The 13706-nt window shown below is 34.9% G+C and overlaps 1 protein-coding gene across 2 annotated transcripts in view; it reads left to right on the top strand.

Annotated features, from left to right (window-relative positions):
• The window catches only part of UCHL5 (ubiquitin C-terminal hydrolase L5), a 45840-nt gene extending 33692 nt beyond the window's left edge, over positions 1-12148 (top strand). For both annotated transcript variants that reach the window (XM_008685653.2, XM_008685652.2), the window contains exons 10-11: positions 6505-6603; positions 11895-12148. In XM_008685653.2, the coding sequence (XP_008683875.1) occupies positions 6505-6603; positions 11895-11939 (144 nt within the window). In that variant the 3' untranslated portion in view covers positions 11940-12148. The remainder of the gene's footprint in view (positions 1-6504; positions 6604-11894) is intronic.
• Positions 12149-13706: the final 1558 nt, after the last annotated feature.

Raw genomic sequence — 13706 nt, 5'->3', positions numbered from 1 at the left:
GTTTTTCCTTTTCAACAGTTCCTTGGAGATTCGGGGCCTTTTCTGTTTCCATACAAATTTAAGGACTGTTTGTTCCAGTTCTTTGAAAAATGTCCTTGGTATTTTGATCGGGATAGCATTGAAAGTGTAGATTGCTCTGGGTAGCATGGACATTTTAACTATGTTAATTCTTCCGATTCATGAGCATGGAATATCTTTCCATCTTTTTATGTCTTCCTCAATGTCTTTCAAGAGTGATTTATAGTTTCTAGAATATAGGTCCTTTACGTCTCTGGTTAAGTTAATTCCAAGGTAACGTATGGTTTTTGGTGCTATTGTAAATGGGATGGATTCCCTAATTTCTCTTTCTTCGGTCTCGTTATTCGTGTATAGAAATGCAACTGATTTCTGAGCATTTATTTTGTATCCTGCCACGTTACTGAATTGCTCTATAACTTCTAATAGTTTGGGAGTGGCTTCTTTTGGGTTTTCCATATAGAGTATCATGTCATCTGCAAAGAGAGACATTTTGACTTCTTCTTTGCCAATTTGAATACCTTTGATCCCTTTTTGTCGTCTGATTGCTGTTGCAAGGACTTCTAGTACTATGTTGAATAATAGTGGCGAGAGTGGGCATCCTTGTCGTGTTCCTGATCTTAAGGGAAAGGCTTCCAGCTTTTCCCCATTGAGAATAATATTTGCAGTAGGCTTTTCATAGATGGCTTTTATGAGATTGAGAAATGTACCTTCTATTCCTACACTCTGAAGGGTTTTAATCAGGAAAGGATGCTGTATTTTGTCAAATGCTTTTTCGGCATCGATTGAGAGGATCATATGGTTCCTGAGTCTTTTCTTGTTGATATGATGTATCACGCTGATTGATTTGCGAATATTGAACCACGCTTGCATCCCAGGTATGAATCCCACTTGATCGTGATGGATAATCCTTTTAATGTACTGTTGGATTCTATTAGCAAGTATCTTGTTGAGGATTTTGGCGTCCATATTCATTAGGGAAATCGGTCTGTAATTCTCCTTTTTGAGGGGGTCTTTGCCTGGTTTGGGGATCAAGGTAATATTGGCCTCATAGAATGAGTTTGGTAGCTTTCCTTCTGTTTCTATTTTTTGAAATAGCTTTAGGAGAATAGGTATTATTTCTTCTTTGAATGTTTGGTAGAATTCCCCAGGAAAACCGTCCGGGCCTGGAGTTTTGTTATTTGGAAGGTTGTTTATCACTGACTCAATTTCTTCATAATTAATTGGCCTGTTTAAGGAATCAATTTCTTCCGGTTTCAATCTTGGTAGTTTATAGGTTTCCAGGAAGGATTCCATCTCTTCCAGATTGCTTAGTTTATTGGCATATAGCTGTTGATAAAAATTTCTAATAATCCTTCCAATTTCAATGGTGTTCGTCGTGACCTCTCCTTTTTCATTCATAATTTTAATAATCTGGGTCCTTTCTCTTTTCTTTTGGATAAGTCTTGCCAGTGGTCTGTCAATTTTATTGATTCTCTCAAAGAACCAGCTTCTAGTCCTGTTGATCTGCTCTACTGTACTTCTGGTTTCTGCTTGATTGATTTCAGCTCTAATTTTGGTCAACTGCTTCCTCGTGCGTGGATTAGGCCTGTCCCTCTGTTACTGTTCCAGCTTCTTGAGGTGAGAATATAAAAACTTCATTTTAGATTTTTCTATTCTTTTGAGTGAGGCTTGGATGGCTATGTATTTCCCCCTTAGGACTGCCTTTGCACTGTCCCATAGGTTTTGGACCATTGTGTTTTCATTCTCGTTGGTCTCCAGAAATTGTTCATATTGATTTTTGATTTCCTGGTTTATCCAATCATTCTTGAGCAGGATGGTTCTTAGTTTCCAAGTGTTTGAGTTTCTTCCAAATTTTTCCTTGTGATTGAGTTCCAATTTCAAAGCATTGTGGTATGAGAATATGCAGGGAATAATTTCAGTCTTTTGGTATTGGTTGAGACCTGTTTTATGACCCAGTAAATGGTCTATTCTGGAGAACGTTCCATGTACATTGGAAAAGAATGAGTATTCTGTTGTTCTGGGGTGTAGTGTTCTATATATATCTATGAAGTCCATCTGGTCTAGTATGTCATTCAAAGCTCTTGTTTCTTTGTTGATTTTCTGCTGAGGTGATCTGTCTATTGCTGGCTACTATTAACGTATTTTTATCTATATGTCTCTTTATTCTGGTTAAGAGTTGGCTTGTGTATCTTGCTGCTCCCCTGTTGGGGGCATATATATTTATAATTGTCATATCCACTTGTTGGATACATCCTTTATGAATAATATAGTGCCCTTCTGTATCTCTAACTACAGTCTTTAGTTTAAAATCCAATCTGTCTGATATGAGAATTGCTAACCCAGCTTTCTTTTGAGGTCCATTGGCATGAAAAATGGTTTTCCATCCCTTTACTTTCAGTCTGGATGTATCTTTAGGTTCAAGATGAGTCTCTTGTAGACAGCAAATGGATGGGTCATGTATTTTTATCCAATCTGCAACCCTGTGGTGTTTTATGGGAGCATTTAGGCTATTCACATTGAGAGTGATTATTGAGAGAGATGATTTTAATGACGTCATGTTGCCTGTAAATTCTTTGTTTCTATAGATTGTAAATTTCTGTTCTTTATGACTCTTGGGGACTTTTTATTTTATAGAACCCCCCTTAATATCTCCTGTAGGGCTGGTTTCGTGGTTATGAAATTGGTCAGTGTCTGGCGATACTGGAAGGTCCTTATCTCTCCATCAATTCTGAATGACAGCCTTGCTGGATAAAGGATCCTTGGCTGCATGTTTTTCTCTGAAAGAGCTTTAAAAATGCCCCCCCAACCCTTTCTCTCATTCCAGGTCTGTGTAGACAGCTCTGACGTAATTCTGATATTTTTGCCTCTGAACGTGAGAAATTTTTTCGCCCTGGCCGCTTTGAATACTGTATCCTTGGATCTAATATTTGCGAATTGCACTATGACGTGACGTGGCATAGGTTTGTTGTGTTTGAATTTGGAAGGGGTCCTCTCTGCCTCTTGGACACGAATGCTTGTTTCCTTTGCTAGATTAGGGAAGTTTTCAGCTACAATTTATTCAGATATCTCTTTTAGACCTCTGTCTTTCTCCACCCCCTCGGGGATGCCGGTGATTCTGACATTGGAACGTTTCATTAAGTCAGTAATCTCCTGTAACCTACTTTCTTGAGATTGGATTTTTTTTGAGCCAAGTTTCTGTTTTAGCTTTCTCTTCTACTAACCCATCCTCCAATTCGCCTATTCGTACTTCTGCCTCATTTACTCTGGCCGTCAGAGCATCTAGTTTTGACTGCATTTGTTTCATAGCATTTTTAATTTCTGCCAGATTCGCTCTCATTTCCGCCCTTAGAGATTCTATATTCTCATTAATATTTTCGTTAATATTTTTTTCAAGTCTACACATCATCTTGACCATTGTTACTCTGAACTCCATTTCTGATAATTTGGTTATATCCATATCCATCAGTTCTGTGGCAGAGGCCACAGACTCATTATCTTTTCTTTGCTGGGGGGATTTCTCCTTCTCGTCATTCTGATGAGGAGAGGTTGCGGGGTTGCCCAGAGCCCAAATTATTGACCAGGACCCAGGCAGTGTGCACTTGTTTTATAGGGACCTTAGGGATGTGGGCTTCTTGATTTTTTTAGCCTGCCTTCTGGGGGAGGGGCCGGCCGTGCTGATATTCAGGCAACCCTGTGGGTAGAGTCTCCCTGTCCCCTGCGAGGGGGGATGGGGATGGGCACAATGTGAGCTGGTATTTCCAGGCTTTTGTTGTTTGGCGGCTTTCCCTGGCGGTTTTCTGTGGCTCTTCTGAGAGTCAGAGCAGTAGTGGCTGAATCCTAGCCTCTGTCTCAGAACAGAGAAATCGCAGTCCGCTCTCCACTGAGCTCTCTTGGCCTCTTTAACTCTGTTTCTGTTGGTGCTGCTGAAAACCCTGCAGCATCCCGGGTTGTGCACCCCACAGCCAGTATCCCAGCCCTCACTTCCAGGGCCAGCACGTCTCTGTCCTTTGTGTTTCTAACACCACCAGCCGCCCCTGGTTCCCGTGTGCGCTCCTGAGCTCTCGGTTTCAGTCTGGTCGCGTGCACGCTCCCGGGCTCCCAGTATCAGTCTGGTTCTAGTGAGCGCTCTGGAGCTCCGGTTTTCAGTTTGGACGTGCGCATGCTCCCAAGCTCCCAGTTTTAGCCCAGTTCCAGTGAGCACTGTGTTGCTCCGGTTTTCTGTCTGGTCACACGCGCGTTCCCAGGCTCACGGTCTCAGTCTGCTCTCTCATGGGTGCAGGTCCCTGAATCCGGCCCACTCCCCAGTGCAGGTGGCTACCGCTTCCCGGTGCCCGAGCGCAGAGGCTCCCTCCCCCTTCCGTTTATCTTCCGATATCTGTGCGCGGATTCATGGCTCCCCGCTTCGTACCTCAGTACTCAGTGCTGGAGATGTTCATTTGTAGAGATCCAGAAGTATCTTCCTGCGTCTCAGGCTGATTCCGTGGATTTTCAGGATGGTCTGGTACATATCCAGCTCTACTCAGGGGACCGGCTGAAAAACGGGAACCCTACTCCTCCATCATCTTAACTTGCAATCTCTCTCTTATTTTAGTTTTGAAGAGAAAATAGAATGTGAATTTGTACAATGTGAATTCAGTTTTCAAATTTAGAATTAAAGGGCTTGGGGCACCTTACTGGCTGTCGGTAGAGCATGCGACTCTTGATCTCTTGAATTCAAGCCCCATGTTGGGCGTGGAGCCTACTTAAAAAAAAAAAGATTAAAGGGCTTTATACTTGAAATTAACTATTTGCATCTCTTCTCTTAAGCTGAAAGTCTTGATTCTAACAATATTAACGTAATTACTTACTTGATTTATGCTATATATATATAAAACATACGGATGTATATAAAAAGTTTCAGAAGAACAATTCTAGTGTTAATAACAACTGAAAAGTTTTTTCTTAGGTTTATTTTTTCCTTAGGGTATATCCCATTTTGGATATACAATCAAATTACTGTTTTTAAATTCACTTGAAAAAATTTTCTCTTGATGTGGTTCTATCACCAATATTCTCTTGATGTGGTTCTGTTACCAATGCACAGTTGGGTTCATTTGTTTTATTTTCCTTTCCAGTTTTTTAGGGTTTTTGAAAAACTTTTAATTTAATTTTAATTATGGCAAACATTTATATAATTCAGAGTTAAATATATAAAGCAAGGCTGTCTTTAATAATGTCATTCTTTTTCACTTGCAATCTCATAAGCTTTTTCCAGAGAGAGTGAAGAGTAAAGGGAGCTTTAAATTTTGTGTGATTTTGGAAATGGTAGTTATGTCATTTCTCATGTGTATCATAGTAGAAGAAGTATTGTTATTCATTTGAAGCTCAGTTAAAGGCAAGGATCATCCTTTTTTCTTTTTTATTGTTCACCGAAGTGTTTGCATAGTGCTTTGCATCATACTTAAAAACCAATAAATGACTGTTAAATAAAATAAATGAACCTTGGACTGGTAGGATTTCTTCAGTTGGAAGTGGTAGGGGCTGACTGCAGAGTATTCCAAGTTCATGGAGATAGGAAAGTAGGGGATGAAAGCTTGAATATTTATCTTCCATTTTATGTGGTATACAAAAATCACTAACATAACTACCCATCACTTACATATTCTTAATTCAGGGTTATTCCATCACTAAGTTTTAATATTAGCCTAAAATAAAACACAAGTTAAGTTTTCAGAATCTTTACCTGCTACTTTGGTTGCAAATGCTTGTTCAAAAAGGTAAAATGATTCTCTTACCACTATAAAATGAACATGTGTTAAGATTTTATTTAATTCATTAATTAATTGAAGGAACATGTAAGATGTCACAACTAGTTCAAATGAGAAGTTAAAGCTTAACTCAAGTTTATATGAAGTAAAGGAATGTTGAAATGAATTTACTAACGATGGAAACTGTTTTTTTTCTATGGGAGAAGGGAAGTAAATTGAACCTCTACCAGACAGAATATTTGATAGCTCAATGGCAGTGAAAAACTAGAATCACGTACCTCAGGAGTGCATAGTTTTTATTTGAAGCACAGATCTTTCCCTACAGTTTATCTTCTTGATTAGAAGTAATTCAAAGAAAGATTATTCTTGATCACAAAATAAAGATGGTTTTGTTAGGTGTGGCCTAATTATTTGCATAGTTGTAGTAGTAAGAGTGTTAATTTATCATGTGGGCTTCTTAAATATACTTTCATCTTAAGTTTTCATAAATAATTTTAGACTTTTAAAAGTATTATTTGCTAAGCCAAGAGTAGGAGGCCACACCCAAGAAACTCTCACATGTTTTATTGTATTAGTCTTTATTCTCAGTGGGGTGGAATCTCATTATTTCTAATATTTTTTCTTTTGAGAATGGAAGGTTTTCTCCCATTTCTATTTTGAGTTGGGTGCAAAGATCAAAATATCAGAAACTTAGTGGAAATGTAAAGTTAGTATGGTTTGATATTTGTTTTATTTTCAGATTGAAAATATCAGAAGAAAGCATAATTACCTGCCTTTCATTATGGAATTATTAAAGACTTTAGCAGAACACCAACAGCTAATACCACTAGTAGAAAAGGTAAGTATTTTACTGGTGAATACTTTAATTAGAGTTAGATTCCCCCAAAACAAGATTTTTTTTGGCTTGAGTAGAGGTAAAATTTGTTGAAGCGTTCCTGTTTTAATTTTTTTTCTTACCTATTGTTTTACACTCTAGATGAGCATTAGTTCAACCTGATATTGTAAAATAAAAATAAGGAATTGTACCATTGCTTTAGCCTTCCCAAATCCTTCATGTTAAGAGCTTAGGTTGTACCTAATATTAGAATAAAATTTAAAAATTTTCCTGGCTTTAAGCTGAAACCAATTTTTTTTAAAAGGTTTTGTTTATTTGAGAGAGAGCACTAGGGAGGGAGAGAGAATCTCAAGCACACTCCACGCTGAGTGTATAGTCTGATGCATGGAGCTTGATGTCATGACCTGAGCCAAAACCAAGAGTGGGACACTTAACCGACGGAGCCACCCAGGTGCCCATAAGTTGAAGGCAATTTTTAATGTTAACAATTAAAATAATAGATTCCTTGTTATTTAATTTAGGAAAAATTTGAATTATCATAGAATTTAAAACTAGAATGGATGTTGACGGGGGAAAACGATAGCTATAGCCTAGACTAAGAAATAGGTTTTTTTAATTCATTCCTAATAAGCTAGTATTCTTTCTGCCAAAGAAAAGCTAACATACGTTTGTGAAAAATTCTGATTTCTAAGATTTTTTTTCTTCAGTATAAGGCACTTAAATATTTATTGCATAAATGCAATACAGTTAAATTGTTTTTACGTTCATACTGTAAATCAGTGTTTCTGAAAGTGACTATCTACCTGGCCCCTCCCCGGATATTCTGATATAGGAGAGGGAATCTTTAATAAGTTACCCCAAGTGACTCTAATGCAGCTGGTTTATAAACATACCACATTTTGGGAAACACTTTGAGAAGACACTACTAGGTAAATAAAATTTTGGGCCATTAACTTAAGAGCAGAGTACATGGTGGGTATGTGTTTCTTAGTAATTTTAAAGTTTCTGAAGCAAAGATACATTTCAACTCAGCTTTTTTTAAAATATCATCATAAATATATCATTTATATATCATCATAAATAATAGGAAATGAGAATTAAGGTTTTTGTGTATACCTTATTACTCAGATCCTGAACCATGTATGCTTCTGCTTTTAGCACTAAGTGCACAAATTATTGCAGAAAACTGCTAAGTCTTCTCTTCTCCATACAGATTTTCTGTTCATGTATCCCAGGGTGTTAAAGTTAAAAAATTCTAAGATGAGAAACTGACTTTAAAAGACTTAGATTAACAGTTAGGGTCCTGTGATTCTCAGAAGTTGCTAGATACTGTATTCTTTGTATGAAACACTATGAAATAGTTCTCTATTAAAAATATTAAAATAATGATACCCTGTTAAATCATATGATATTTTGCATCACATTCTAACTATATATAAATATTACTAAAGGCCAGACAAATGTTATTAGAGAAGTTTAAATTGTATGTATTTTGCTTTAAAATTGGACTGTGAATAAACTTTTGGTGCAAATTAGGAGAACGACCATTCTTGTTTGATTTTAATGGCAGTATATCCCCAGATTTTTTTTGAAAGCATTGGAACCGTAATTGCTTACTTCACATTTTGGACACAGGGTGGCAGTATATGAATGCCTGGTGTTAGTGGGATACGCGCTCAGTGTTTTCTTGTGTTTCCACCTTTTTTGAAGGGATAGTTATTGGTCTACATTTTGCCTATTTCTTCAGACTATTCTTTGATTAATAATATTGAATAGGCAGTATTGAGGTTACATTTATTCCTTGTATAAATGCAATATCTGTTATCCCCTAAGGAAGTCCCTTAAAGGAATCAATCTGTTATCCCCTAAGGAATATCCCCCAAGGAATATGAAGGAATTCAGATGCATTATTTGATTAAAATTTTTGAAATTTTAAAATTATTCAACAAACATTTATCTAGCTGTAACTATATTCCAGGACTTCTTAAAGTCTTTAGATATACATATAATTAAGATACGTTCTTCTTTCTTAAGCAGTTCATGATATAGTTGGGGAAAGGAATAAACAATCATAGTATCATGCTGAATAAAATTGTTCTGATAAGTGCCAGGATCAATTCATGCTGAAGGTCCTGGGGGAGCACAGGGTAGCTCCTAAAGAGCTTTATGCCACTTGAGTTTCACATCCACAAAATTTTAAATTTGTGGTTAGAATCAAATGCCTATTCTCTACCAATAAATCAGCTTCCTTAAACATAAATATATTTTGTTCATCTCATTTTGAAAAAAAGAAATCATTATATCATATTGAATATCACTTTCTGCAGATAAACACAACTGTTACAAATGAAAAAATAATGAGATTTTATAATTATATACAATACAAAGGCTTTAATAGTGAAATTGCTTAATAGTAAAATTTCTTTAAAAAAATTTTTTTTAAAGGTTTATTTACTTATTTGAGAGAAAGAGAGAGAGAGAGAGAGCGAGAGCTCACGCACACACAGGGACAGGGAGAAGCAGACTCCCCGCTGAGCAGGGAGCCCGATATGGGCCTCGATCCCAGGACCCTAGGATCATAACCAGAGCCAAAAGCAGATGCTTAACTAACTGAGCCACTCAGGTGCCCCAATAGTAATATTTCTAAGAAAAACAACATGTAGAATTCAGAAATGGATAAGTTAAAATTACTAAGACATTAATAAGTTTAACTGTTAAGATGTGGCTACTCTTGGCAGTGATGTAAATGCCAAACCTGTCCAGGATCAGATCCCTGAGTAACTGAGATAGTTGTTTAGAACCTGTGATGGCACGAAAGTACTTGAGTTTGAAAATCTTTTTATTTACAGAATAATAAAAGATCAAAACTTTGATTCTCCTGAGGGCATATGGCTATAAAGAATTAGTTTAAGATCTTGCCTTATAAGTATTTTTGTTATATGAGGTTTCTATTCTTCTCTGAGGAGTTGAATATACATTACATAAGAACTCCTCTGGAAATAACCAAAAAATACATAGTTATAAAACTTCTTGTGCTGTATACCAAATCTATTTCTTAAAATATAAAATCAGCTAGATGAAGATTTCGTTTGTGAAACTTTTACTGAGTTCAGGTATACTTATAATTCTTTTAATATTTTTATCTTAACCTAGTAATTCTGGATCGTTGTCTGTCCCAGGTTTTTAGCAATCACCAATAACCTACCATAATGTAAAATCATAGATTTAGTTGCTATGGGGGATTCAGAGCACCTTTACAATATTGAATTTTGTCCAAGTTTTACCAAGACATTACAATTCAATTGGTAATAATCTTTAGAACTTACTTTTTCTATTCCTTAATAGAAAGAAGATAGAAGAATAGTTGGTATTCACAATAATATCTACATTGATATCTACAATTACAGAATTATCTGACTTGAGTCAGTGATTTTTGATATTTCATTGGCATACTGTGTAGAAGATAACAATGTACTTTTTTCCTATGCTATTTAGAACTGTAATACTGTTTTTTATTTTTGACAAAGGATGAACAGAATACAGGCTTTTGGTTTTAAATTGCAGATATGTTACTTATTAGCTGGTGCTTTTAGGCAAGTTATTTTCTTATAGTTTCCATTTCTTCCTCTATAAATCAGGAATCATACCTACTTCACATTCTTGAGGACTAAATGAGATCATAGCTATAAAGTATGTAAATAAGGGCTCAGTAAATGGTGGTAATTATTTTTCATTTATTTCACTTACTAATTTTATCTGAATTACATAGTTTAATAAATGTATGCACACTGTATTATGTATCTGCTCATTTAATTATGTTGTAAAGTTTATGTCGTAAAGCAGTAAGTTTATTTTTGTTAATCCTGCTAAACATTCTGTATATTCAGAGTATATTCAGAAATCAACATGGGAAAAGTACATGTTTTTATTTCAAATTATATCTGAAATTAAATTGTATTTTTATTATTTGGAAACAACTTCTTTGTTAAAAATTGTAAACGTATCAAATTACAAATTATGCTTGTTAACTAAAAATGTTCATGCAAGCAATTTTATATGGTACATATATTTGTTCTTAATATATTGTAAGGCATAGTACTCTGTTTTATCCTATAATTGTATAATAATTATACTACCTAATATATTATAAAAATACTGTAGTTCTAATTATTGTATTTTTTTAATCTAAGGAAGTTTTTTTTCTTAGTTGTATAATAGCAAAACTCTATTCCTTTCTGATTCAGGTGGCATAGTGGAAAGAACATTATAGTCTAGTACTCTAAAATCTTTTTTCTCAGAGTGTCATCTGAGGACCAGCAGAATTGATATCCCCTAAAAATTTGTTGGAAATTGAGAATCTCAAGCATTTTATTGAATCAGCATTATAACAGGGTCCCCAGGTCATTGGTATGTACGTTGAAAAGCACCACTATAGAACAGGTGTCTTTTGACCTCTTAAGGTTTTATTTTATACTAGCTGTGTGACTTTTGCCAACTTCAATATCTGTAAGCTCTGTTTTCTTCATCTGCTGAAAAATAAAATAGAATTACTGGGTTCAAGCTATATAATTGTTATGAGGATCAAATGAAATAAGGTATGAGAGCATTTTTCAGGTTCTGTAAGTAAAGTTTATTAATCCTACAGATATGTGATCCTTTAGTGATATTCTTTTTTTTTTTTAAAGATTTTATTTATTTGACAGAGAGAGACAGTGAAAGAGGGAACACAAGCAAAGGGAGTGGGAGAGGGAGAAGCAGGCTTCCCACCGAGCAGAGAGCCCGATGTGGGGCTTGATCCCAGGACCCTGGGATCATGACCTGAACCGAAGGCAGACACTTAACAGCTGAGCCACCCAGGCGCCCCCTTTAGTGATATTCTGTTAAACTTATTCAAATATACAGAAACTAATATAAGATTTTTCTTATACTCAATTTGAATGAGAAATGGGCACATATGTAAATATATTGTTTTGAAGCATGTATGAATGAGTATGACTTTGTGGAATGAGTAATTATGTATATTTAAATTATTACAATTATAATGATACATTTCAACTGCTGATAAGAAAGAACTGTAAACCAAACATGATCCTTTTTTACTGAGGGCAAAGCATAACTATAATTTGTCCAGCAGTAATTTGTTGCAAATCGAGTTAAGAAAGATGTAATGCTCTAGAAATCTTAAAAACAATGAATTTCAAGCCTTTTAGCTTAAGAATGCCCACTTACACACATTTTAACATGATCTAAAATGGACTTTTAAGATTTTATAGAATATTATCTTTAACTTCTAGGCAAAAGAAAAACAGAATGCAAAGAAAGCACAGGAAACCAAATGAAGAAGATGCTTTGGGATGTATATACATTTCTGCTTCTGCACTTATTTTCATGGAAACCATTAAGTATAAAGAACTTTGAGCAACATCCTAATTGACTCAGTGCACGTTTGGCAATAGTACCAGTCTGTCTTGTCCTTAATGCATGGATTCTTTCCCTACCTGCATCATGTGCATGTAGTGCATATTAAATAAAAGTGATATTAAGAGTGCTTGCCCAAATTCTATTATTTGACATTGGATCTGAGAACTTCTGTTGGTTCTCTGGATATATACTATCATAGTGAACCTAGAAATTGCACAAATGATATTCTCTACCTGTAATTGTTATAATTAATCTCTCAATCTTTTAGTTCAGTTACATGCTTAAAATTTATGAATGTCAGATCTTGATTCTAAAAATTAGATTTCTTGTTTCTCCTCATCATTAATGAAAAAAAATCAGTATTTGTCTATTGTATCTAAACATTTTAAAGATTTTAAAAATGAGTTTTATCTTGAGAAAGTATGGTTTTAATGCAGATCATTTGAAAAAGGCAAAAGTATAGTTTCTAGTGATTTTCATTGCTGCCAGTAGAAAAAAGTAATAAACATTCAGTTTATTTTAGTAGAGTTTCTTGAAGTGTTTGGGGTTATTTATTATGTATTATTAGAATTATTTCAGGAAGATGTATTATGCTTCAAAGCAGAATTTCAGGTTAAGAACAAATGATAAATCTTAAGAGATTTTTGGCGTTACTCTCAGTCTGGCAACATTCTTCAGGCTGCTAAGCTTTATATAAAAAAATCAGAAGTTTGACAATTTAGGCTATCTCCTTTTTAAAAAAATAGGTTGTGGTGGTGGAGGATCCTTCTTGCCAGTTTGAATGAAATTGGTACAGCTCAGTAGTTTCAAGAACCATGTACAGTTCGCTCACAATGGATTTTTAAAATTACTTTTGGGAGTTGCTTTGTCTTTTTTTTTTTTTTATTTTATGGAATGATTGTATTCTTGCTCCTAATCTTTTCCATATTAAACTTTAAAGGAGATTTTATGGAACTTCTTTTTATAAAGGGAATTATCTACTATTTTTTTTAACTAGATACATTTCTGAAATTGATACATGACTTTTTACAGTTTATTATGGAAAAGTTCAAACATGTAGGGCGACTGCGTATTCATCTTCTAGCTTCAAACACATGAATTTTTTAAGGATTATTTTAAAACTTATTACATTGTGGTATTATTAAATAACTAATGTGAAAGAATCTGGTGGGAAATTGAGTAGAAAAATTAATGAAATATTTTTCATACATAATTTCAGTTGAAGGTATTAAGAATTTGTAGTTTTTCATTTGTTTGTGGGTAAATATATTTTGCTCTGGATACAATAGTAATTATGGAGTGTTTTCAAAGCCATGATACAATTTTAAAAAGTGATTTCTTAAGGATTATTTTAGGCTCATCTTGATCCCATGCAATTATTTCAACTTAATTTATATACCCTGTTTTTGTTTTTTGTGTTTCAAGGTTTTTTAGTTTGGAGTAATCTCTACCCCAACGTGGGGCTTGAACTCACAATGCCGAGATCAAAAGTTGCATGCTGTACTGAGTGAGCCCGCCAGGTGCCCTTATATACCCTGTTTTATAGAGGCTTAAATTGTAAAGCAATACAAGGAATATTATAGTCAGTAGTATCCAGTCATCAAGACAGTGTGATGCTGGCATAAGGATCAACAACAAATCAATCAGTGAAATAGAAGAGAGAGCCTATAAACAAATCCACATTT

Source organism: Ursus maritimus, unplaced genomic scaffold, assembly GCF_017311325.1.
Source record: "Ursus maritimus isolate PB19 unplaced genomic scaffold, ASM1731132v1 scaffold_2, whole genome shotgun sequence".
NCBI classification, from domain to species: Eukaryota; Metazoa; Chordata; class Mammalia; order Carnivora; family Ursidae; genus Ursus; species Ursus maritimus.
The sequence above is the reverse complement of the archived record's forward strand: the minus strand, read 5'-3'. Positions and strand labels throughout refer to the sequence as shown.